Source organism: Parambassis ranga, chromosome 15 (assembly GCF_900634625.1).
Source record: "Parambassis ranga chromosome 15, fParRan2.1, whole genome shotgun sequence".
NCBI lineage: Eukaryota > Metazoa > Chordata > Actinopteri > Ambassidae > Parambassis > Parambassis ranga.
Window position 1 is genome coordinate 1,466,372 of NC_041035.1, and position 26,904 is coordinate 1,493,275.

A 26,904-nucleotide genomic window follows, 5' to 3' on the forward strand; every position below is an offset into this window, starting at 1 on the left:
GAGCTGCACTCTGCTGGTGCTAATTAGCTAAATGTACACATTCAGCGCAATGTAATGTAGAAGTGCCTTTTCAGTTAGAGCCCAACCCAATATAGATACCATGTGTGGGCTGATAAGTGACAAGAACATGTGGTGTATAAGGCATGGAAAAGAGCACTGATAACAGCCTATATACATCCATGATATGTGTTTGAAATTCATAATTATTAATGGACAGCAGCATTGGAGAAGAAGCACTTGACAGTTTGTTTCTCATTCCCACTCAGTTTATGTTGGCTCTTAAAGGGCCAGTCCACATTGTGTGCTGATGCATCTTGTGTTTATTGGCTCTAGAGGAGTTGCTTTAACAAGTTTTCTATGTAAAAGAGTTGTAAACAGAAGAGCAGAATGTTTTTAAAACAGGACATTAGGCAAAATAAAAGTTGTTGAGTTGTATCATAATAAAATGTAAATTGTGTATTTATGATCAGTTAAGGTTATGCAGTGTTTTCTGTTTCTGATAGAAATAGGTTCACTTACCTACTTTTTTAATGGGATAACTTGATTTTCCTATTTCTTAATGAGGCCCTGAACTTCACCTCTGACTACAAATCAAACTAGGACTGACACCTGCCCCACCATGCACCGGCAAACACACACACACACACACTGGTCAGTTCCTCTTTCACACTTTTTGTTCTTCACAGACACACATCTGGCCTCAGGCCTGATGAAAACAGGTAGTGAGAAACGTGAAGGGCTGCTGAGGTGAAACGTGTCCGGATTGATTTTTAGCATGATTTGTGTATGAATGAGCATGTTTGTGTGTCTGTAATCTCATCTCTGTGTGTATGTGTGAGTCACGGTGGTTTGTGCTCTCTGGTTGTCTAGTCTAAATATACCAGGAGACCATGAGAAAGATTTTCTCTCTCTCTCTTTTTATATATATATATATTGTGGCCAACAGGCTTCTGACACAGATCAGCCTCTTTTCCCCCGATATTACACAATTTCTGTGGGGGGAAAATAAATAGTCGCCATTTTAAGGCCTAGAAACTGCACTTACAGAGCTGTGATGGCCGTCAGGAGTTGTTTTCAGATGCCTCGCTGTCTTGTTGAGACCTCTTATAAGAGAGAGAAGAGGTGGGTGGGAGGTTATAGCCAAGTCTGTGTGTGTGTGAGGCTGGCAGAGCGCGAGAGTTTATGAAGGAATGATGGAGAAAAAGAGGACGACACACAGACGTACAGTGAGACAAAGAGGGAGGGCAGATGGTAAAAAAGAGTCGCCGCAAAGTGTGAAAAGCAACAGTTAGCCTGTGTGTTCGCTGTGTGCCAGTCTGGCCTAAATATGGCATGCTTTTGACACTTTCTCCCCTCACACACACACACACACACCCTCTCTATCTCACACAGTTTGTGCAAAAGATCTATGTCTTCACACTGTTTCTGCATAGAAATCACTCGACTACACAACACAAGGTTAAAACTCTGTATTAAAACATATTTCAACACAAGACTTGTAATTGCAAGCTGATAGCACATTTTACATATTGTTCGACAGGAACTGTGGCTGACTTCATTGACACTCTATGACATTTAAACATTTATATTTATGTTGCACATTAGTCAATAAACATGTGCTGGAGCTGCCTTTTTTAGCAACATTTTTCAACAGGCTGCATGAGCACATTAAATGAGGCCTTCAGCTGGAACATGAACGTTCCTACCAAGAAGAGAAATGAAAAGAAACACCGGAATGTATTTTCATTCTTTTCCCCACAGCTATGAGCTCGTTTGGCCACACTTGATCAGATCATTCTATTAATCAACCTGGTGCATGTTTTCCTATTGAGTAATCATTGTCCTTGAATCTTATGTGAGTAAATCCAAATGGGATATTTTATCAGTGCTGCCTTATTCTACATTTAAAAGACAAACACACGCACACACACATGAAAGCAAAACGAAAAAATCCACTCTCCTCAACACAACGAGGAAGCCATGACTGATTCACTTGGACCTGCAGGTATGAAAAAAAATTGGTTTCCGAGAGTTTGTTACAGTTTGTTACAGAAAAAAAGCAAACATCTAAAGTGTGTAGAGCGTCCTTTTTGTGCTGTAATAATAATCAAATTTTTTGTCTTTGTTCTGTGCACAGAAGACATGTCAGAGCTCTCTCTGTGTGGAGCCATGATCTCTATAGAGCCCAGGAATCATTCTGAGGTGAAAAAATGTGTCCACAGTGACAGGAGTCAAAAATGATTTTGATTCGGTTTATCCATGATAATGATTCAGTTATTAATAGAGTTAAGTCTGTCCTGCTTTTTACTCCATAAACATTGTCATAACCTCCAAATAACTAGTACTGTGATATGACGTGTATATATAAGCAAACACCTATATATAATGTGAGGTGGTTGTTTTGAAGCATCTAAACAGGCACAGTCTTTATAATCTCTTTCATCTCAGGTAGGCAACAGATGAGATATATTTCAATAATACACATGCAGCTCCTTCTGATCTCTTCTCGCAGAAGAAAGAAAAACCTGCGGTTAGTTTGTCTCGCTGCACCACTCGAGATAAGCGTCCAGGATATGTTCCTTCAACCCCTGTGACCCTGACAGATAGCACCAAGCTTAATTCCAGACACACTCACACACACACACACATGCACGCCTCCGTCCCCTCTGGCTCTTCCTCCTCCTATAGGCAGACGTATAGGGAGGTGAGAAGGGGGCGGTTGGGACACATTTTTTTGGCAGCAGTTAGAAGGCAACATACAGTGTGTGCGTATATATGTATATATATATATATATATACACACACACACAAGCTATGTTTCAACTTGATTTACAAGGCTCAGCTGGAGGGATTGGGAAAAAGAGAGAGGGAGGCAGGGAGACAGACAGACAAAGGGAGAGAGAGAGAGAGAGATGGGGGAGTATGGGTTACAGGTAGCAGGTCTGGGAAAAGAAAGAAAATATATAGCAATTGTATAAGAGTTTAAAAGCGAAGTGGTGCAGGATTTGACGGGGTCAGGGAGTGGTTGCCCTGCAGTAAAAGTATAGTTTGTGCTTAGGAAATATTAATTTGTGTACCTGACACACAGCTTTATGGCCTCCATATACCAAAGGGTGTATGCTCAATTCACCCACGGACAGTAATAAAATGCATATTTACTGGTATTGAGTGTAAGCTGTACACGGGTTTGATTTAACGTGTTGGTAGCTTAGGAGACTTTGGAGAGTTTTGCAGAAAACAGAAAAGAAAAAGAGAAAAAAGCAGAAACTAAAAATAAAAGGCGAATACTCTTTGCTGGACTTGCTCAACAGAAAGGATCCATCATCCATCTTCTGGGCCCACTTTGTCCTTTTCTACAGGGTCATGGGGTGGCTGGGGTCTATCCCAGCTGTCAGTAGGTGAGAGGTGGGGTACACCCTGGACAGGTTGCCAGTCTATCAGTCTATAACAAGACAAATTGGCAGGGAGGAGAGACACAAGCTTTAAATAGTAGCCTGGGGCTGTGTGTTCATATAGTCATTATATATATAACATTACCACATGCACCATTTACTTATTTCTTTGTATTGACTAACCTCCTGTGTGGCTGTATTGCTGATTGCTGGATTGATTTGTAAGACCCATGAGAAATCAATGAATTGTACGTGAAGGGGCGCTGTTGGATTTTTCGACAGCTCTGCCTGTCATCTTTACCAAAGTCTTCTATTATAGCTTCAAGATGTGATTTGACTTGTATCATCGCATGTAACCACTGCCAGCCTGTGTGTGTGTGGCCACTCCCCCACTGTGCAGGATTTATGATCAGCAAACAGTGACGGCTTCTTCTAATAGACGGACTGACCTTCTCATCAGGAAGCATTTTTCTAAAGATTGCCTAACAGCTGTTGTGAATATGATGGCCTTGTGGGTTATTAAAAGCTAATGAGGAGGAGAAAGATATCCTACCCTAAATGTGAGGTTGTGTGTGTGTGTGTATAAGGCCCTAAGGGTGTCTGAATGCTTCCTCTTTCTTACTTGTGTCCTTTGCTCTGTCTCTTATCAAAAGGCCATGGACATACTGCTGAAAGACCTGCTGTTAATGCTGAATAAGGATGTAGGTGTATGTGTAGGTGTATTTGCCCGGTGATGAGTGAGGTTTTTGTTTTGTCTTTCTGTCTCTTACCCTGTTCTGTAACTGGGAGGGGGGGGTACCTCCTTCTAGGAAAAAGTAGCATCAGAGAGCTCTAAATCATGACTGAACCTGACTTGACGAGACTCCCAACGCTCTCTGTACTTGTAAGGAATGGACCCTGTTTGCAGCTGGAAGCAGTGCTATTTTCTTCCCTGTCAGAAGTCTCCGTGGTCTAAGAGTAAAATAAATATGCTGCAAAATCATGTCCCCTTCAAGCAGTAGAGCATGCTTTGGACTTTGATGGCCGATCCCCATTTTTCTGGTAGCATGATCACTCTGAAATGCAGTGATTGCCAGGACTGCCTCCAAGTCAGTGTGTACCTCGACTTCCTGACAAGGAATTTCAGAAGATATTCCAAGCCAGGTCTGAATTTACAACGTTGCCCCAAGACCCCATGGTGCCACATTACACTATAAGTAAAAACACCTAAAAAGTCAGAAAGTACCTTTATGAAAGTAAGTGAAAACAGCTCTCCACTCTGCAGCAACATGTGGACACTCCTTTACCTTTGTCTCACGGGGGAGGGAGTATGGTTTCTCGGTTATACTTGTTTGGCTATCCCCTTCCGACCTGTGGCTGTATTTACGCGAATGCCCATTTTATCCATGGCTTTTAATGGCATATAAAAAAATCACTTCCCCACCATCAAAATGCCCTCTCCTAATAGCTTTTCAGAGTTGTTTGGGAGCTGTTTGGGTTTGGTCATTAGTGGACCATGAATGTGTGTGTGTGTGTGAGTGTGTGTGGTGTTTTGGACTGAGAGGCGCTTACTGGGTCGTTCTAGGTGGGATAAAGGATGGTGGATGGTAGGGAGAAGGGGGTGGGGTGGGGGTGAGGGGTTCCTGCATCCGGGCTGCATCCATGAGGGTGCGGTTGGTTAGGGTTTGGGAGTGTGTGTGGTGCAGCACTTAGACCATACTAGGGCCTGATGGGAATGCCAGGCCCCCCACACCACTTTCCAAAACACTAATGGAGCATCTTACACACACACACACACACACAAGGCTGTAGACAAATATGTAGATGCTTTGATGAAAGAAAAATATTACATACTGTTGTTTTAATAGTAAACAGACACACAGCTGCCCCCTGCCACCCCCCACTACTTTTCACACTTCTCAATTATTTACTGGCCTTTTTGTCCTCTGCTGGTGGCCAGGCCCCAGGCATATGTCAACGCGAGTGTGCGTCTCAGTGTTTGTGTGCGCTTCAAACACAAACACGAGTCTTTCATCACCTCTGCACCATGTGCTCTTGCAGGCGCTGACCAGTCACGGTGAGGAGGCTGTGGTGGCACTTGTGAATGGTGAATTTTTGGGTTAGCTTTTCTTGGTTGCTTATTGGTTATTCTTCTCTATTGTAAATCACAGATGCAGGAGCAGCACTTTTTCCCCTCAGATTCTGCTCTTTATCTTTTTACAGATAATAATAATAATCACATCATTTCTGTGCAGCTGATGTAGGTTATGGTGTCAGCAAGGAAACCTCAGATGGAAAAGAAAGCATAAATACATCTAATTAATGCCATTAAGAGAAGGTTTGTGCAGTGACCTCTTAAGATGAATAGCTTGTGGGCTTATCTGATTTTTATATGTCTAAATATGCTGCAAGACGTATAACTATAACGTATAAATCTTTTCTGTTCTGTACAAAGGTTTAGCCTGGTCTCTGTGGATTGAATTTCCCTCTGGACACTTTAGGACAGACATACAACCAGTCAGAGAAATGAAGCATGTGATGTAGGCAGAGTGACAACCAGACTAGTATGAACAAAAGACATTCAAAACAGTGTGCAGTGGAGTATGTGTTGAACAAGACACACAGCAAGTCATCACATAAAGTCCGCCTCGTTTTAGATAAAGGGCTACGATGGTGGAGTCAATGGGTGTGACTGGCTAGGCTATGTATCAGCAGCATGTCTAGAATCGTCAAAGGGACCAGATCAGACTGAGACTGATCCATACTGGATGAAACAGTGTGGTAGAAAGGCGTAAGTGAGAATATCATGCAGTGCACATGGTGACTCCCAGAAGAACCACACAGAACCTGCTTTGAATCAGTGTTTAAGCATTAATAAACACAATATAAATGATGAACACTCCTATCATATAATCTCCTATATTTATCTTATTGCAAGTGTATTATTACTGCAGTTAACTACACTATACGCTGTAAGCAGTCTGTCTTTATATAGCTTTTTCACCTTCAAACACATTTTTACACGAAAGAGACCATTTGTAGAGACTTAGCATCATTTTGTGCAGGTTTATAAACAAAACGCTGAGAGGTTAACTGAGGTAAAACTCTGTCATGCTGAGGACGAGTCAGACCCTATAAGCACTCCTGAGTGGTGGTTTCACACAAACCAGAAATCTCTCCATCCTCCCTAACTTCTGTTCCAGCTCCATGCACACCTTGTTTCTGTTGGAGGGCAAAGGATTTCCTTTGGCGATGAGCAGAGTGGGGAGGGGAGGTGAAGGGGGGGTTCTCTCCGGGAGCCGTCACAGTCCCCTTGCACACTAGAATGAATTTAAAGAGGCAGGTAAACTGCTGCTCGCTTCGTATTAACAGAGCCATATATTCAGCCTGTCTCTCTGGCTTTTTTTCCCTCTTTGCCTTCGCTCTCTCTTTTCTTTCCCTCTGCTCTTAGTTTTGTAGAAAAACGTCTGGGGTGGGGATCGATAGGGCTCTCAGGGTGTAGTGACTGCAGCTCTAATGAATCAAGCCTACGGTGTTTGTTAAGTAGACAAGGTTGGAGAAGGAGCGCTGAAGGAGGGAGTTTGTCTTCGTGCTTTATCTCATCCCAGCACTCCTTTTTTTGACTGTATAGCTGTGGCCAAAATATAAACTCCTCACATAGGGATGAATTTTGTGGCCAAGTCTTCAACCCATTGTGGCGTCTGAAGACGTATTTTTTCTCAGCAGTTTATTACTCAGATTGATATATTTATTTATTAAGCCTGCCAAAAAGTTGCTGCTGTGCTGGAGTCCATCCTGAAATCCTCTTGTGAACTGAGCACAAAAATCAAATGCCTTAAAAAAAAAAAAACTCAAATACACCCGAGACCCACTTGAAGTTGAATTCTGGTGTTTTTGTAGCAGCTTAAACCGTATCTCTCCAAGGTCGGACAGTGAGACTGTGGGAGGCTGTTTGTGTTAAAAGCAGGATGGCTTGTGTTTCCTCTCCTTTCTCCTCCTCCTCCTTCCTTATTTCACCACAAGCAAGAGCTGTCTAGGAAACAGAGAGGCTTTTTATCGCTGATGGCTAATAGTCATAAATTTGTATTAAATATGTCCTCTATCGATCGGCCTTGTCGGATGAATACAATTAAAGAGACGGCGCTGAGTGCTTCCCACCTGGGAGGGGAGGATGGAAGGATGAAGAAAGGGAAGAATAGAGGGAGGGGAAAAACGGGGGGAAAGAACAGGAGTGCGAAAGTTTTTTTTTGGCAAGCGGTGCAGCTTCTCCTTCGGTCTAGTCACAGCTTGTCCACATGTTGCAGTGAATGTGTGTGGGCGGTCAGGCTTTATGTGTTTGTGTGTTTGTCTTCTTCTTTTGCTCGACACCCTGTCTTCTCCTTGATTTCTCTGATTTCCCCTCTCTCCCCTCCAGCTTTTTCCTGTGTGAATGGTCAGGAGGAAAAGAGGAAGAGAAGGTAGATAAAAATGGAAAAGAAAAAGAGAGGATGGTGGAGAGAAGGGGAGAGAGAGAGGACAGCCACCTGTATGCAATGTTGATGGACAGATGGAGGGATGAACTGGGCGAAGCAGGGATTAGATGCAAAAGAGGAAGCAAAGCGCTGTATTTGTGTTGTGTGTGTGTATGTGTGTGTGTCTCCGGCCAGCTGAGGTGTTTGCTCAGCTCAGAGTGATCTCCCACTGTGGTCACTGCAAGGTACACGCGCACACACACACTAACACACACACTGACGACTGAATCGTCCTGCTTGGCAGCTGTTGCAGGTCCCTGCAGATCACTCAATACCAGACTGGCTCTGTGTATATACCACTGTGTGTGTGTCTTTAGTGACCACCAACCTCTTGCTTGTGGCACTAAAGAAAATCTGCTTCCTCTCAGCATGTGCTCTTGTCTCATCAGGGACAAGTGTGCGTGTGTGTGTGTATTTTCAAGAGAAGTAAAGCCTGTGTGTTACTTTGAATATCAATGAAAACAACCATTTCTATCCTGTTTTGTTTCCTCATATTATGTGTATTTATGCATGACCATTCATAACTGTAAGGCTGATTGCACTTGCAGCTAAGTGATACTGTAACAAGCTGAGCAAGGGCGCTTCCAGTCACAGAACTCTGGTGCTAACAGCCGCTGGCTTCACCCGTGATAGTGACGCCTCGGCTTGAGGGTTTAGTGACGTGCTGGACACTTCCAGACAGTGCCAACTGGAACAGATCCTAAAATAGTGTGTTGCCTCAGGTAGCGGTCATATAATGAAATACCCTAAGGGAAGGCTTGAGTAACAAATCCAGTTTAGAGGCTTATCAGATGCTCAGTGGATGCAGGACAGGAGTGCTGTGGGTGTTTCTGGGAGATGGTGCATGGTTTTGACGTGAAGGTGCTCTCATCTTATTGTGAAGGCAAATTGTAGATGTCAATGGAGGTGCTTTACAGAATGACTCTGGCAGCAAATCATATTGTAGATATGGCATTATTGCTAGGATTGTTTCCTACAGCCAAGTATTATACACCAACCACATAGTAGCTGAAAATTCACATGAGGTTCACATTATATCACATTTGGTGACAGCACATCTACCAGTTACAATACACATGGTTACATATATGCTAAGGAAACATATGAACGTATTGCCTCATCTGATCATGGGACGAATAAAGCTGCAAAAGGTCTTCTGGGGTTCAAGTTACCCTGACACCACGAGCTGGTTTGTTAAGCTTTGTTTCACACAAAGTTGAAGAGCCATTAAAAATGAGGGTAAGGGTTTTGGTAAAGATCACGGTTTGCCTTAAAACACACAGAAACATTTTACAAAAGGAAACCATTCCCCTCCCGAGGTCGCCATTTCCGGCCACTATCAGAACAGTATCTACTACTACACTATCAGTCCCTGACCTCATAAACACATAGAGATGTAGCCACAGAAATATGCAGAGGTTAGGTACCCACAATATGTGGCAATGGTACCTGACCAAGGGTGCAATGCACAATGATTTCATTGACGTCACTGAAATCGCATCTGTTTGTCAGGATGCAGTTTATTTACTTCAGGAAACATTCCTGTCTAAAAGTAATAAAGCAGTTTACCAATATCAGTTAAAGTAAAAAAGATAACGAATGCTTTACAGTACGTTGATTATGGGCTGGATAAAGGATGTAATCAATCAAATGTCTGCAGCAGCCCTGCAGCAACAGTTGCTTCAACATTAACCTAAAATGAGCACATGAAATCTGATTAAGGTCAGAAATCTGCAACAGATTAGGAGTTAAAAGAAAGTTTCTGCATTCTGGGTTTGAAGTAGAAGTCCGCACGCTGAGTCACTGAGTGTTGTGTGTGTGTGTGTCAGGACCAAGTTTCCTCTCAAACCCCAGTCTCTCTCTCTCTGCTTACATAAGTGCTGTAATTTGGATGCTCTGTAATTTCACCATGGTGGTTTGGGGTTAAGTGGAGGCTGTCCCTTCCATCACGAGTACTGGTCTTCCAAATGGACACACACATTCACACACACACGCGCAAACACACACACATTGGATCATTGCTATAGTGTGCTTGGATGCTTCTACAAAGGCCGGTCCATTTAATTACATTTATAAACACAGTTTAAGGGCCCTGGCTGTGTCATTAGAAGAGACTTTACGAGATACATTACTCTGTGTGTGTGAGAGAGAGAGAGAGAGGGAGAGAGAAAGGCAAGCTGTGTGTTTGTGTGTTTGTGTGTGCCACAAAGAGAAAAGGAAACTTTGTCACATGGCAGCTATAATGGGTGGTGGGATGGACGCGCGCACACACACAGAAGTAGACTGGTGAGAGAGTTGCAGATAGCACAGTCTGTAGCCCAGCAGGGGTTCCAAACACAGAGACAGAAGGTATTGATATATCCCACACACACACACAGAGGGACAGACGGTATTGACATTTTTTGCTCATCAGCCTAGAGTGTACGGCTGTTTTAGCAGAACACACTCTCTCACACACACACAGCATGAACGCAGACAGGCTCAATAATTCATTGTTGTTTTTGGTAATTCAAATGCGTTCATAGTCCTTTCTTCCATAAAAATTCCAGATCATTATTGTCAGGCCTGGAAACTTGTATTTGCAAAAGTTGTTTGGAGCTATTTAAAGTTCAGTTTATGCCGCTTTTTAAAAGCTGTGACATGATGTTTGATGTTTACCTTGATTAAATATCTATAAATCTGACAGCCGTCTTGCCGGTTGGACTGCTTTTGAAGATGAAAGAAGGGCTTTTTGCAGGTTCTAGAGGGTTTTTTGTTGCAAAGGAAAACTACATCAAGACACTTTGACCTTTAGTGGAGCCTTACAGTTGCATAATATGCAATCAAATTATAATTTTGAATATCCTGATAATGCATTTAGCAGATAACCATTATCCGGGTTTGGAAACCTTGAAAATTTCTCCTTTAAAATCCATGGCAGGGTCAATAGCTTTGCCACATGGATCTCTATGGTAAACTGGCACTGATTGAGTTTTATCTTTCATCTAGAGGAGTGATAAGACTGTGAGAAAGTGGAAGATGGAGCCACACCTAAGAACAAATGAAGAACTAGATAGATAAGACCGGGCGATCCTAGCATGCATTTAAACTGCGACTAGTGGATAAAAGGTAAACGAAGTGTGAGTACATCTTGTGGCTTTGGTGCATAGTAAGGCTTCAGATGAAGAGGAAGGATGTCTAAAGGCTGCAGGTTGACCTGCTCAGGTTGAAAATCTTCCTCTGTAGATTTAAAGCATTTAGTTAGGCCCTGTTTCATGTATATCAGTGTGGGCATGGTTACCTAAAACATCCATCCGTCCATCCATCCGTCCACTTGTCCTGCACAGGGTCATAGAGGGAGGAGCTTATCCCAGTCCAGTCCATTGTAGGCCTCTGTATTTTAGCAGCAGGACATATTAAAAAAAACCCAAAAAGAATAGATGAATACAAAGACCAGTATAAACACCTCTAAACATTTATGGAATGCAGAAATAAAAGCGAAGAAGAGTGAAGGAAACAAACAGCTCAGTATTCAAGACGAGCAATACTGATCCCCACTTCTTATTCATATATTGTAAGGTTACTGATGTATGTCCACCCCTTTTGTATGATTACACCACTACTCTCCTGCATTATGATTGGCTGACTCTTCTTGTATAACTGCTGTGTTTGAGGAAGCTGCTTTGATCTCGCAGCCAGTAATAGAGGCTGATTTCCTTCCAAACAGAGCAGAGCACTGCTTTTTTTTATTCCTGAGCAATTTTAGTCATGTTATTTGACTGCATCGCTCCTCTCAGCGCGCAGACAGGACACCAGCTGCCACTGTTTGCATTCCAATTGTTTGCTGTCCAGTTAGTAAGAAAGCATGCAAGGGGAGGGGAAGGGGAGAGGAGAGGAGGATTTTGCAGATCCCTTCTCCCAGGACCGCCCAGGAAGTTACCGCAGGGTTTAACTCAGAACACTGGTATGACAGCATGTGATGGCAAAACAGCAATTAAAGGAGTTTAGCCACAGTGTAAGAGGACGTTCTTATTTTTGTTGTTATCCTGGATTTCACAATGGCGACGACCACCTTTGCATTTTGACTTCTTTATATCCTCAGCTCAAACAAGGACACGCAGTCCTGAAATTAAAACATGAAAGGAGCCATAATTAGGACAATGATATGGTTTCTGGAAGAAGAAGCAAGCCACACACTTTTAGTGGTGAATGATGGGAAAAGGAGGAAGGCAGGGAGTCCTTAATGTGCATGGTCTGCTGAAAATTATTTTCTTGGTGTTCCCAGAGTCACAAAAGGGGTTTTTCTTTTAATTGAAGTGGGGCAGTGCATCAGATACAGAACACATGTATAGTAGGAGTTATGAGTATCAGAGTGCTGACCAGCATGCAGATCATATGTTCTTCATATTGCACTCGACCTTAAAGGTTGAGTCACTATTTTGGCTGGTGAAGAGCAATAAAGTTCAGGTATCCCTTTAAGGTAAAGCACCAGGAGGTGATTAGGGTCAAGCAGCCATGCCCAGATGTAAATATGAGCAGCAGATCCTGAAAGCCTGAGGCTCAGATAGAAATCCCAAATTGTATTAAGGGACATTGTCCCTCTCTCCCAGTATGCGTACCTAATCCTGTTTTAGCGATGTTCCATTACCTCAATTACTATCATCTCACCCAGAGGTGGACCCAGCCAAGGACATCGCCACAGAACTACCAGTGGGTGGAAAGAGATAGAGGGGGAGAGAGGAAGGCTGCACAGGAGAGAGTCCTACAAGTATATAAAAGATTGGCGAGGGGGCAAAGAGGATGAAGAAAGTTAGGGATGGAGTTTAAGAAGAGAATACATGAAAATATACATGTTAGTGGTGGCTCTGTGTGATCATCTCTTCTAAGGTTTTAGGGTTGTATTGGTGGTAGTCCTAAAACACACAATGTGCTGGTTAGATTTTCAATGCAAAGCCTAATTTTTTTTTGGTGTGAAATATTCAAATATTGATATATTTTGAGATGTTTATACTTTGTTTAACATTTTTGCAACAAAGTACATGTATGGCAGATATCATGAGTATATTATATATCTAAAACACCATATTTAAATCACCCTGAGGATCTTTTTCCTGCATTATTTCCCCCACTGTCAATACCAATATATCTGTGATTGGATCCGCAGACCAATCTATACAAGTATAAAAAAAAATAAAATAAAATGAACCCATGAGATTTACCAATGAATACCTTTAAAAGGCTTTTAGCCTGGATGTGCCTTCAGTTTGTTGCACTGGCTCTGTTTCACTGGATCACACTGCTACACTGCCTTTTGAGAGCGATAGCTAGTCACACACACACACACACACACTCTCTCCCTGTCACACACTCAGGCACACACAAAGGAGTCATGAAACATGAGCCAAGCTACCTTACTGCCTCCCTCTCCCATCCAGCACCACATAAGTGTCCAGGCAATGCCCTTGGCTTAATAGGGGCTTTAATGCCTGTGCTTGTCACTGTAGCATGGCTGCTACTGAGTATTAGGACATTTCTGAAAGTGTGTGTGTCTGTGTGTGTCTTCTCTCAGTTCTCCGTGCTTTGACATTTACTCCAGGTAAAGAATCGGATGCTGTTATTTACCTCCATCTTCTTCCTTACACCCGCTGTAGCCAAACTTTAAAGCTGTAGCAGGTATTTGTCACCTCTGTCTAAACCACAGGGATTACTTCTATCTCATCTCTTTCTCTGACTCTATCTATCTTCATCTCCGGGTATCCATTCTGCTTTCTCACTTCATTTTTCTAGCTTGGAGTGGTGGAGAGTTTGCCTAATGAAGTGGCTGATGGGAGTATATTACAGCGAGACAGAGTGGAGCGGTCGCCTACTCTAAAATCCATTAACCTTACAGTTTCAATCAGCGTGCAGACAAGTCTGAGCTACAAGTCAAAAAGGAGCGTGTTAGCTTAAGAGTCGCACCATTGTGCCTTGCACTTGTTGTGCCTAATATTTTACTTGTATCCATGTCTAAAAATTAACTTTTACTTACAGTGCCACAGGCCTTTTTTGTGTGTTCCTGTGATGCAGATGAACATGAATCCGGATCATAACAATTGATGTATTGATCATATTGTTGTCATTTTATAAATGTTACTACATTTACACATTGTGTGAGAAAGGCATATCCTACATTGCAGTCACGTTAGTGAAGGAGGACGCATGCCTCCATGTTGGCTAAATGAGTCGTCTGCCTGTGCAGCATTGTCAAGTCTATCTTGTGTGTTTCCATCCTCACAGCAGAGCGGCCACAGGAATAATAAGATGAATAGATAAATAAAGCCTCCCTGGTCCTGACAAGCAAATGATATTCACAGGTTACATCCATTGCAGGTGCCCACAATTAGCAGTAATTTGTGCCAATGGTAATGATCCATAATTTAGCTGCCTTTCCAGACTGCTGGACAAGTGTGTTTGTGTATACAGAGAGAGGGGAAAAACAGACAGGAAAATGAAGGAAGGAGGAGAACGACATCCTCTCATATGAATAATAACACATGTAAATCACTGTTTCTATTGCATAGCATGAGAGGGGGGGGGGCATCTCTTACATGAACACACATTTTCACATTTCGCTAAATCCTATCTTTATTAGAAGTAAATTGCAGTGTGGTGATGTATGAAGGGCTCCATGTAAACCATGACATCCTTTTAGTATCAACTGCTAATTTGTGGTATTTGTTCTGCCTGTAATTAGCAGGTGATATGTCCCAATTTTTGTGTGTATTTTTACAACCTGCCCAACCTATTTTACATATTAATGGAGTGTTTTATAATTTATTGTTCATGACACATGAGAGAAAAATAGCAACATTATTACAACAGATGTCTGTATTTTAAAAGATGTTTGTTGCAGCTGTTGGTGCCTTTCCACAAATGCTATTTTTATTACATTAATAAATGTAATAAATACTAAGGTGTTGCAAGGGTTATCATTAGGGCTATGTGTCAGTATTTTAGGCCCTCTAGTGAGATTTTGTAAATGCTTGTTTTTGCCTGCGTGTTGAGTGTCTGTGTGCTTGTGTACGCACGTTGCACAGTGCTTAATAGTGGGGAAGGCGCGGAGATGAAGGGGGTTCGTTTGTCATCTAATCTTGTAAACGAGCTGATGGCCGTCCATTCGGTCCCCCTAATGAGATTACACATGCATTGCGGGTCCCACCGCAGGTCATCTTTGCTGAGGCCATTCAAAGGCAATTATTGTTTTAAATGTTCCCTCTCATCGCCGTCTCAAAGTGACTCTGCATGCTTCAGTGAGGGAAGAAGCTACGAGGGGGACCGCAGGGTTTTTTTCCTCTCTCCAGCTGGAGTCTAAATGTTTTTACACTCCTACTGTTTTACCTTCCTCGGGCAGCTGAAGTCTTCTGTTTTATGGGTGAATGAGTGTGTTTGTTTAGTGATGGTCATGGACAGAATATGACCCTAATAAACTAAGCCTAAATTTGAGCTGATGATGAGGAGGTAGTAATTTAAAGGTTTGAAGGATCCCTTTTCTGTTGTCTGTCCTGTGTATGAGAGAGCGAGCCTCTGTTTTGGTAGATCAGTGGGAAGTGGTAGTCCACTGGGATAGCCCTGTTTCTTTGTTCTCCTGCTGACAATGGAGGACTCACAGTCAGTCTAAAGGGAGAAATTATGTCCCACAGCAGTCTGGGAGAAAAAGAGATACACACACACTACTTCTCACATGCTACTCATGTGGGGCATGACCTCAATAAGAGCTACTGTTGTATTTGCAAAGCCCTCAACACCATGTGCCGACCACTTTTAAAAGCTGGAACCGTTAGGCCTTAGGTTTAAATAAAAGCTTGGTTCAGCTGAGTTGAACAGAGTTGTTCTTCATGTTCTGTACAAAGTGTGTTCATGTCATGAATTTCTTAAATGGAAAAAAATGCTATGCTTTTTCTAACCAAATTCTTTTCTCTGTCTCAACAGGGAAGGAGGAGCCTACCACCTATACCTGCACTACTTGTAAGCAGTCATATGGCAGTGCCTGGTTCCTGCTGCAGCATGCTCAGAACACCCACGGCTTCCGTATCTACCTGGAAAGCGAACACGGCAGTCCTCTCACCCCACGCATGGGTGGACCCTCCTCCCTCGGCGGAGGCGCAGACTGCCCCTCTCAGCCTCCCCTTCACGGCCTCCATCTGCCTCCTGACGCAAGCCCCTTCAACCTTCTCCGCATCCCCGGCTCGGGCTCAGGTGGAAGGGACAGCGTTGGAGTGGGAGGTGGCATTGGCACTGGTGGTGCTGCTGGCGGGGGCCATCATCAGCGTTTCCCTCTGACGCCGCCCCTCTTCAGTCCCCCTCCAAGGAACCACCTGGACCCCCACCACCTGAGCCCAGAGGAGCTGGCGCTGGCAGCCCACCACCCGAGTGCCTTTGATAGGGTGCTGCGCCTCAATCCTCCTCTGCCTCTGGACCCCCCTCCGACAATGGACTTTTCAAGACGGCTACGGGAACTGGCGGGCAACACCTCAGGGTCCACTCCCCCGCTATCCCCAAGCCGGCCCAGCCCCATGCAGCGCTTGCTCCAGCCATTCCAGACGGGAGGAGCAGGCGGAGGTGCAGGAGGAGCAGGGGGCAGCAAACCACCATATCTTGCCACTCCACCACCACTTCCGGGCTCCATGCAGTCACCTGTGGGTTCTCAAACCACTCCTACTACCCCTATCCCCTCAGCAGGGACAACACCCTCCACTACCAACCAGTTAAAATCAAAGCATTGTGAGTTTTGTGGCAAGTCCTTCAAGTTCCAGAGTAATCTAATAGTGCACCGGCGCAGCCACACAGGAGAGAAGCCGTACAAATGTCACTTGTGTGATCATGCTTGTACACAGGCCAGCAAACTTAAACGCCACATGAAGACTCACATGCACAAATCCTCTTCACCAAATGCAGGCAAATCAGAAGATGGGCTCTCAACGGCCTCATCTCCAGAGCCTGGCACCAGCGAGCACTTGGGCAGCGCAAGCAGTGCCCTTAAGTCAGTGGTGGCCAAGCTGAAAAGTGAGAATAACCGCATGCTGCGTGAAAATGGGGAGGAGGAGGAGGAAGAAGAGGAGGAAGAAGAAGAGGAAGAGGAGGAGGAAGAGGAGGAAGAGGAGGAGGAAGAGGAAGGAGAGGAGGAGGAAGAGCATAATGGACAGAGGGTAGCCAGAAGAACCAACAACACCAATCACTTTGGCTTGAACCTTGAAGGAGCACGCCAGCATGAAAACAACGGCGGCATTGGAAGCCGACTGGCTGACGAGGGGTCCATCCCTCGCTCGCTACCTGAGGTGATGCAGGGGATGGGTCTGGCTGCTAGCATGCAGCACTTCAGTGAAGCCCTCAACGCGCACAAACGGAACGCCATGGCCCAGGAAAACCACCTGCACCACCATCTCAACAGAGACCATCACCATAATCGAGACATGTGTGATGGGGACTCTGTGCTGGAAACAGATCGCGGGGAGGAGGGCTCTGTCTCGACAGTCAATGGGCGAGGAGCGTCCCCTAATGAGTCCGCCTCTGTCGGCCTCTCCAAGAAACTGCTTCTGGGTAGTCCCAGTCCACTCAGCCCTTTCTCTAAACGCATCAAGCTGGAAAAGGAATTTGACCTGCCCACTCCCACAATCCCTAACACGGAGAACGTCTACTCCCAGTGGCTGGCTGGTTATGCCGCCTCCCGACAACTCAAGGACCCTTTTCTGAACTTTGGGGATTCCAGACAATCGCCCTTTGCATCATCATCTGAGCATTCTTCAGAGAATGGCAGTCTGCGTTTCTCAACCCCTCCGGGGGAATTGGACGGCGGGATGTCTGGCCGCAGTGGTACAGGCAGCGGGGGCAGCACGCCACATCTTGGCGGTCCTGGGCGGCCTAGCTCCAAGGATGGACGTAGGAGTGATACTTGTGAGTATTGTGGCAAGGTGTTCAAGAACTGCAGTAACCTGACAGTGCACCGGCGCAGCCACACAGGGGAGAGACCTTACAAGTGTGAGCTGTGCAATTACGCATGTGCCCAGAGCTCCAAACTTACTCGCCACATGAAGACCCACGGTCAGGTGGGCAAAGACGTGTACAAGTGTGAAATATGTCAGATGCCCTTCAGTGTCTACAGCACCTTGGAGAAACACATGAAAAAATGGCACAGTGACCGTCCTTTGAGTACCGAAATAAAGTCAGAGTAGAAGGCCGAACAATGGGACCTTTAACCCCCACACACCCCCACACACAGCTATGTCCACCATCAAACCCCTGTTTATTCCCAGCCCCTTGTAGATTTGCCCCAAACCCAACACTCCACTTTCACCAATCAGGTGGAAGCTTAAGACCATGTGCTCTGCACCAGCACACCCCGTTTCCATTACCCATTGAATGCATGATTTGTATCGGGGCAATACTCTTGCATTGACGCAAAACTTCGAGCCTTTCTCTTGTGCAATAATTTACATGTTGTGTACTATTTTTTCTTTTTTTGAGTTTTTCCTTTTCCATTTTTAAGATTTAGTCAGCATGCATAGTATGTTTTTTGCTAATCAAAAAAAAAGAAAAATGAAAAAAGAAAAGAACTTGTCCCTGGTTGGTTAGTTGTTGAGTAAATGTGTTGCTGTTTTTCTCTTGTTCAGTTTTTTTCTTTTTAATTCTTCAAAAGAGAAAAGACAAGAAAGATACATCCATGCTGCATACATTCTGTAACACATATCATGTACAGTTTTGTTTTGTAACATGGAAAAGTGAACAGTCTATGACTTGACCCTCTTCTTTACAACCCTGGAAATGCACTTATCCTGATCTTTCTAAAAGATGCCATGTTCACACAGGGTTTGAAAACAACAACAACACATTGGCTGAGCCTTCAAATTTCTTTCAAAAAGACAAAGGGTGTGCTTAGAATTCGATTTGTACTATCATTTGGTAGGATAAGAAAGAGTGCCTTTGATATCTCAAGACTGCATTGGCCATAATCTTATCTGGTATAAGTTTGGGGTCAGGCTAGATAATGCTAGAAGCCACCCAGGAAAGGTCCTTGCATCAAGCACCTCAAGTGGACTGACGACTCATGACGAAAGATCAGAGAGTTCTTGTTAATCATCATTTTTTTAGCTACCTATTACATGTTCAATAGGCTATCTTTACTATGTGGATTTCATGGCAAGCATGGTACAAGCAGTATTGTGTATATCTGAATTATTTGTAGTTTTGTTTCTGGTAAAAAAAGGAGGTACTTTTTTGAAATAGAGGTTAATCTGTAACGTACAATCCTGAACTTGAGGGATACGGCGCACGGCTGAGAATCGTGTCATGTACTATCTGCGTTAGCACAAACCGAAAACGCTGCTTCGATAATGTCAGTGTGTGGAACAATGCATAAAGTAATATATGAGCTCCAAGTTTATTTGAGAGCATTGAAATAACTACAAGCTAGACAGACAGAAAGCTACACAGAACTGGAAGCTACGTACATATTACGGGGATCCGAGGCAATGTCTTTCACTTTTTAGTATTAAAACAGGGTCATTAACTAGCAGAGGAAAAAAAGTTTGCAAAAAAATATATCAGTACTCTAGGGCTCTTGAAAAAAATGTGATCATCAGTATGCATAGACTAATGCAGGGCACTTTTTTGTTTGCTTTTTCTTTTTTATCCCACATTCTTTTGCTCCTTTCTTTAAAAGTACAGCACTTGTCACTCTGCCTGAGAGTAAGTACCAGCATCTCTCTTGCATTATCTCACACAGATGCAAAGCTGGTACATGGGTCGAGTCTAAAAGCTAAATTTATAGGACATGCAGTGCACTGTTTCCCAAGTTTACAAGTTTAAAGGGAAAAAAATGACGTTAAGAGCAGTAAAAGATGAGAGACATAATCTGTTGCCAGCAACTCCAGCCTCATGACCCTTGACCTCTGTACCTTTGTCATTTCACCTTTTGAACCATTTGTCAATTTGTTACCCCTGATAACCCCCCACCCCCACCCTGCCCACAAAGGGCTGTGAACCAGAACCTGGGCTGAAAATTCACCGTTGTCTGCAAGGTCTGTAAATCAAAAAGGGGGCTTACTCCTGCACGGCCGCATCTTTTTCTTTTGCCAGCCAAGAAAGAGTTGTCATCAGAACCTGAATAACGTACAGACCTCGCCGGCTAGACGACAAGACACTTGCTGCTCACACTGCGAGAATTTTTTGTGTAAATTTTAATTTACACTTTAACTTTAATTATAAGTATGATTTTTTTTTTCCACAAATACCACTTCACTATCGTTTTAGGGGAAACTGTATTTAAGTTTCGTTGTCGTTTCTCAGCGTCTTGGTGGTGTTCAAGACTCCGATCACAGTATATATGAAATGATACAGAAAAAAAAGACGAAAAAACAAACAAAAAAACTCTGTGATAGTTTTTGTATTTTTATTTTGCCTTGGCTCTTCACAGCTCTTCAGGTTGAAATACAATTTGCATTGGGGAAAGGATTAAGATTATATATGAATATATAATAAAGAACTTAAAATATAGGAAAATGCACACTCATGTCGATTCCTATGCTTAAACACATTTATGGTCTACTTTTTCTGTATTTCTAGAATTGTATTTGAATTCAATGTTCACTTAGAGTAGGCACTATAGTATTTATATTGAGGCTCGTATTTTTAACTGTTGCTTGTTCTCTCTGAAGGTATTTACCATACCTTTTTTTGGTAGTGGAAAAAAAATCCCAAGCTGCCACGGTATATTTTTTTAATTTGGCAGGATAATATAGTGCGAATTATTTGTATGTTTAAAGACATAAAAAAAGGAAAAAAACCCCCATAAAAAAGCAGCTAAAGTATGTGGCACTGGGATGCAACGCGGGCCATCAGATGGCCGCCGCTCTGTTTCCTGTCCACAGAGGTGGTTGTACATATCTTCTTTGATTTGATTTATTTTTATTATTTTATTTTTTTTGGTTCAGACCTCCTCCTTCTCCTCCTCCCTAGATCGATCCCTCCTCCTCCTGCTGCCATTCTTGTATGCAGTAATGAAAGCTGCCGTCAGCCTGTTCTGTTGTGTGCTTCTGTCTCTCTCTCTCTTTATCTCTCTCTCTCTCACCCCTCCCACCTGACTACATTCCAACTTAAAGAAGAGAGGTAAAAAAAATAAACTTCATATGCAGTACATGGATTACGAAAAAAAAGCGTCAAAATAAATACGTTTAAAAAGAAATTCAATGTTTTGCAGTTTTTTTCATTGCCAAATACTAAATGGTGCTTTAGATTGGGTATACTTTCATATGCAAAGCATATTTAAAAAAAATGACCCGGGGGAACGTGGAGAAGCCTGCTTGAGTTGAGACTTTTTTGTAAATGGCAATGCGGAATATTTTGTTATCAGCCTTTTCTATTCCTGTTCTGAGAGCTGTTTGTTGTAACTTGAACTTGAACTTTATCTTTTACTATGGGAGTTACTATTTATTATTACCTATATGCTCTGTTCAAAACAGAGACATGGAATGGATTCTTATTTTTTTGTTTTTGTTATGATTTTATTTTTTTATTTTGGTTATAATATAATTTTCATTTGTTGTTTTTCTTTTGTAATGGTGGCCGATGGTCATTGGACAAACCGAGCTCTTTTAATTTCTGTTGTTTGGGGTCTCTGTTCAGTTGTATTGGGAAAACCACTGTCTGTGTTTTTCTGGCAGATGTCTGCATAATCCTGTTCACACACCCATTTTGTCCCTTTATTGAAAAACAATTAATAAAAAAAAATGAAAGTATAATGACACTTGTCGCTTATCTCACGTGTGTCCGTTTATCTCTGGTGTGTGTGTGCATATGATTACTGTCCACTCCGGGTACATGTGTCTCATTTATTGTAATTGCCAGTTTGACTGAAGCCAGTTCAAGTTCAATGCAGTTAGGAGTGTTTATATACATACAGTATATATGTGTATGCATGTGTTAGAAGTGTCAGTCATATGCTTCCACTACGGAGGCCTTACACTGCTTGAACCCATTGAAATCAGCCCTCCGTCTCCCACATCACCCTAGCCTTTGGCCTTGTGCTGTATGTTCTTTATGACTTTCCCTGCATGTGTGTGTGTGTGTGTGCTGTCTGTCTCAGACAGGGGGGTGTGGGTGGGGGTGGATGTGTCTGCATGCAGTGTCATCCTATCTGTTGGTCAAGACAGCCAAGCTGCCTGTGCTGCACGCTGCATGTATACGTGTGTACGTGCACCACACCACCATTTTTGCTTGGTCTGCACGCTATCTCAGAACACATATGTGCACTATGCATGTCACTCCTCAGAGTACAGTGCAATATCTATCGCTGTCAATAGGTAACTGTGTGCATTTCACAGCCTTCACACCCACACATATACATACAGTACATGCATGCACACACACACACACTCGCTCCTACTTTCACAGAATGTACTTAAGTAAATATCATTATGTCGTTTTGTTTGCTCAGGAGTCACAAAGCCTCATAAAGCTGTCAGGATCAATCAGCATTGTGTCCTCTAGACACCGCACCTCACACTGTTTTCACAGCTTTCTCTCGCACACTGAAAGTGTCCTTAAAAACCAAAGAACCTCCTTCTATAAATATTCAATTATGACTCCAATCAAAAGATGTAGCATACACGAACAAAGTGCACTTAAGGTATATTGTATTTAGAAGGAAACAGTGAGCCTACAGTATATTAATAAAAGCAAGATAAGGCGCTAATATCATAATCCACCAATGCAGGCTAGCACAAGAAAAGAGATGACAAAGATTACATTAAGACATGTAGTTTCATTATGAAAAGCTTCAGAAATAGGAAGGCAACGTGCATGATAACTGTGCAATCAACACGTGAGATGATCTGTTATCAGCTCTGCAATCAAAGGTTACAAATATTCTGCTGACTTGCACAAATTGTTTTTTAAATCAAGGAAAAAAAGTAAATAAATAGCATTATTCTAGATTGAATGTACTGTAATAATACAGTCTACAGCAGCACAAATGGAGCATATAGAGTGTTGAAAGCATGATACTACTGTCGGTCTAATGGTGGAGGATTGTGTGTGTGAGGTTCAGGTGTGTGTTGGACATAAAAGGACTGTGTGACCCATGAGATGCAGCAGTTCCTTTTTTTCTTTAACTCCCTGTTGAACAAGTGGCCACTGGCAGCATCACTTGGGCAAATAAAACAAATCTGCACCATATCTCCCTCTCCCTCTCCCTCTCCCCCTCTCTCTCTGTTTCTGTGATAAATTCATTGAGTTATAAACCCGTGAAGCATTCAGACCTTTTTTCTGCTTTACTGGGGGCTCTCCTGTGCTGGTTTATGTGAAAAGCATAATGCATTTGTCACCGTTGTAAAATCTATACGACCGTGACCTGCAGTATCGTACCCCCCCCCCCCCCAACCCCCCCACAAAACTCCTGTAGATTTGTCTTTGGCCAGCAGGATTTTTTTTACAATAAGAGATTCTCCAAAGACTTCAGAAAGCATGTTTTCACACTGCTTCACACTGTACGGCCTTGGCACAACACTGTTGCAATGGAATCTAGATAAAGGAAAGGAATGTATGTGTGTGTGTGCACGCAGATGTGTGTTTTGTCTGTCTTTCTTCCTATTCAGTGTACTTTGGTATCTGTGTACATATTGTGCTGTGCCACACAAGAGCATTGTGTCTTGGCCAGCTTCACCGAACATACAGAAATACTTCTATAGATATTGAGCGGTTAATACATGCTGACCACTGCGGTCTATAGGAGCCAGCAGCAAAGTAAATGTCTCTTTTACTGTAATGGACAATCACTGAACATTACCTAGGACATATAATGACCACAGGAGCAGTCCACCATGTAAGGGTATAATGATCGCCTTTGACCGCGGCGCACTTACTTAACACCCCTGTGTAGGAGTTCTAGTTCAAGACGCTGGCTTAAAGAACCGCAGGATGAATCATTTAAGTTTATCTGTGCCTGTTACCAGTCTCACAGCGGGAGAGGCCATTTGCTTAACTTGAACAGCTCGATCTTTTTATAGCAGGTCTGAAACAGGTAAGAGGTAGCTGACCTACTGTGTTAAAGTATTCACCTTCTGCAGGGATAGTTATTTTTCTGTCCTTGAAAGACAGTTACAAACATTTGATTTTAAAATACAACCAACGGCTTGCTTCAGTCTACAGGTATGTCACATCTTCAGGTACCAGTAACTTCACGTAATAGCATTACGCGAAATTATCTGTACATCTGACATTTTGCAGCGTCCCTTTTTAACCCCTTATTTGGAGTAGGGATCTGGTGTACCCTGACTCATGAACAGCTCAGATAGGCTCCCGCCCAGGTTAAGAAAATGCACAGATGGACAGACCAGCCTTGGGACTGCTTACCTGAACCTCTATTGATAGGTCTTGACCACATTCTTGCTTCCACATCAATGTTTTGGACAAAAAATATTTGTTTCCTGCCTAATCCCATTTACTGACAGGTGCCATGGTAACCAGATAATTAGTGGCGCTCTCTTCGGTGATCAGTATATTTGTCAGATCAATGAGCTAATTTCAGATGAGAAGAAATGAATATGATCCAATACATTAAAGTCTGTCACAGGACATCCATCCATCTTCTTAATCTGCTTTATGCTGCACTACAGGCCTACCCCTGTCATGATCCTGTGTTCACTTGGTTTTCTTGGTTATGTTTGTGTAATGGCGGTTTCCCTGGTTTACTTTGCCCTGTTTTGGTTGTTTCCTGTTTTATCTTGCTTTGCTTGTGTATTCCCCTCGTGTTTCCCACCATTTGTGATTACCTGCTCCTTCCCTGATTGTGTTCACCTGTGTCCTGTTAACCTTGTGTATTTAAGTCTTGAGTTCCCCTTTGTCTTTGTCAGTCTGTTTTATTTCCTGTGTTGCTGCCCTGGTGTTTCTAGTGTCCCTGTGTCGCCACTGTTTTCCTTCTTCTTTTGTTTGAACTCTGGTTTTGGTGTTAGGGTTTGCTTTTGGATTTTGCTGGGTTTTTGTCAGCTTTATTTATCAAAGCTCGCCTTTTGTTTAATTTATCTGTCTTTTGGGTTTGTCTGCGTTTGGGTCCTCCTAAAACTGATCTGAACTTAACAATCCCAGCTGTCAATAGGTGAGCCACAGGGGTCCACGCTGGACAGGTCGCTTAGTCTTATTGCAGGGTTAGATATATGTCTTATATATACACTAAATGAAGCCTAAGAAGTGAGTGTGCTGTTATGTGAGAAAGCACCAGATTCCATTAGCATTTGTCATCAATGACCTGACAAACAAGAGCAAGCCACAGGTATGAAAAACATCTGACATCTGGTACCTCTGTCACATGACAAAGCTCTGCAATAATTCACCATGTCGAACTGTTACTGCGTGCTTATTGACCACAAAGATCTTTCCCCTTCATGAGTTTAAAAATGTCTCAATTGTTCATTGTTGTGAAGAGACATCATGAGATAAAAGGTCAGTAATGACCTTACTGCTGTTGTGTCATGTTGCAGCCACATGATCTGTTAAAAGACTGGAAGACACATCTGAGTTACTGAGGCTTGTTGAAGCTTAAAGTCGTTTTCCTGCGGTCAGTGCTTCGACTCTCTTCCTGCCATGTTCCTACAAGTATAAATTGTTAAGAAATGTTTGCCCACTCAGCAGTCGCACAATCACTGCTCTTGCTGATAATATTATTATAAAGTTCTATTCCAAACAGTCTTAGTCCAACCCCCACCCCTGCACAAAGCATGCTCACACACAAAGCTAAGCCGAGCCAGAAGAGGTCAAAGTCTATTGATAGACCATCAGTGTTGGTATGCAAGGTGCAGAAAAGACAAATCAAACAGAGCGGGTGATGGCAGGTGCCGTGATTTGTGGCTGTGTGTGTGTCCCCTCCTGCAACATACCTTTAAAAACCTGCATGTGTTTGAAGGTTTTGTAACTGAGACTGTGAGGGATTAAGGAAAGGAGGGGGAGGGGCAGGACCGTCTGGCCCTGTGCGGGGTCATAAGGTCAGAGAGTAGGCTCAGAGGAAGAAAAAGAATGCACCCTCCCTCCCTTTTCTTTCTCTTTTCATTCTTTCACACCAACCCCCCCCCCCCCAAGTCTGAACTTCAAATTCATTGTCAAAGTCGATGAATGAGAGGATGAATGAATGAGGCCGTGGGGGAGGGTCAGGCTAAGCAACATGTGTCAAATAGGCCTCGTGTGTGTGTGTCTGTGTGGCTCAACACATTTTGCATCTCATGCCCCCACATCGAGTACATGCAGTGTAACAGATTCAATTAAAAATTTCACACAAAACAATAATATTAGCATCATATCACAAATTTTACAGCAGTTCCATAAATCTTCTATCTTAAATGCTTTGCATGTGTTTATGACTTTCTGCACCAGTTATAACAATTATCAGTCAACTGCAATTCTTATAAAGAGTTTACGATGCCTCACAGTATCTTACAAGTGCGACTTCAAAGACAGTATTATCTGTTGGTTGTTTTATTGTCAAGGAGAGAGGCCATTAAATGCCAAATAGAGCTTAATAACCTGCTTTTTTACACTGTGGCTGAATGGAGGAAGAAGGAAAAGAAGCCCACTCATTGACTGTAGAGATGTTTTTTGCTTTAAAACCCCTCTGACCTCATAGCGCAACAACGGTTAGAAGGGCTAGAGAGGGCTTGGATCCTCCAGGGTCATGAAGGGCCTCTCTCTGATCTCTGACCCCAGATAGAGGCCTCTCGGCCTGGCCGGGCCAATGGAAAATCCCCGGGGCCTGAGCTGGATAAAAGGATGTCCAGGAAAGACATGGATTATCAGTGCGCATGTGTGAGGGTGTGTGTGTGCGTGATGACATGCCCTGGAGACTCATGTCTGTCCTGTGTACCAAGTTCAGGACACACAATCTCCAACACACACAAATGCAAAAGGGTTGTGGAGGTTAATTGCAGCTTCACAAATGAGGGGGGTTGGGTCACCTTTGTCGGAAAAGTGTGTGCGTGTGTGAGAGAGATAGAGATGGGACACTGCATGAACCTAAGACGTTACGT

General features: G+C 43.1%; 1 protein-coding gene across 1 annotated transcript in view; it reads left to right on the top strand.

Annotated features, from left to right (window-relative positions):
* bcl11aa (BCL11 transcription factor A a) overlaps nt 1–21,576 on the top strand; it is a 41,642-nt gene extending 20,066 nt beyond the window's left edge. Inside the window, exon 3 of the mRNA XM_028422991.1 lies at nt 15,830–21,576. Within this exon, the coding sequence (XP_028278792.1) occupies nt 15,830–18,069 (2,240 nt within the window). The 3' untranslated portion in view covers nt 18,070–21,576. The remainder of the gene's footprint in view (nt 1–15,829) is intronic.
* The last annotated feature ends 5,328 nt before the right edge of the window (nt 21,577–26,904 follow it).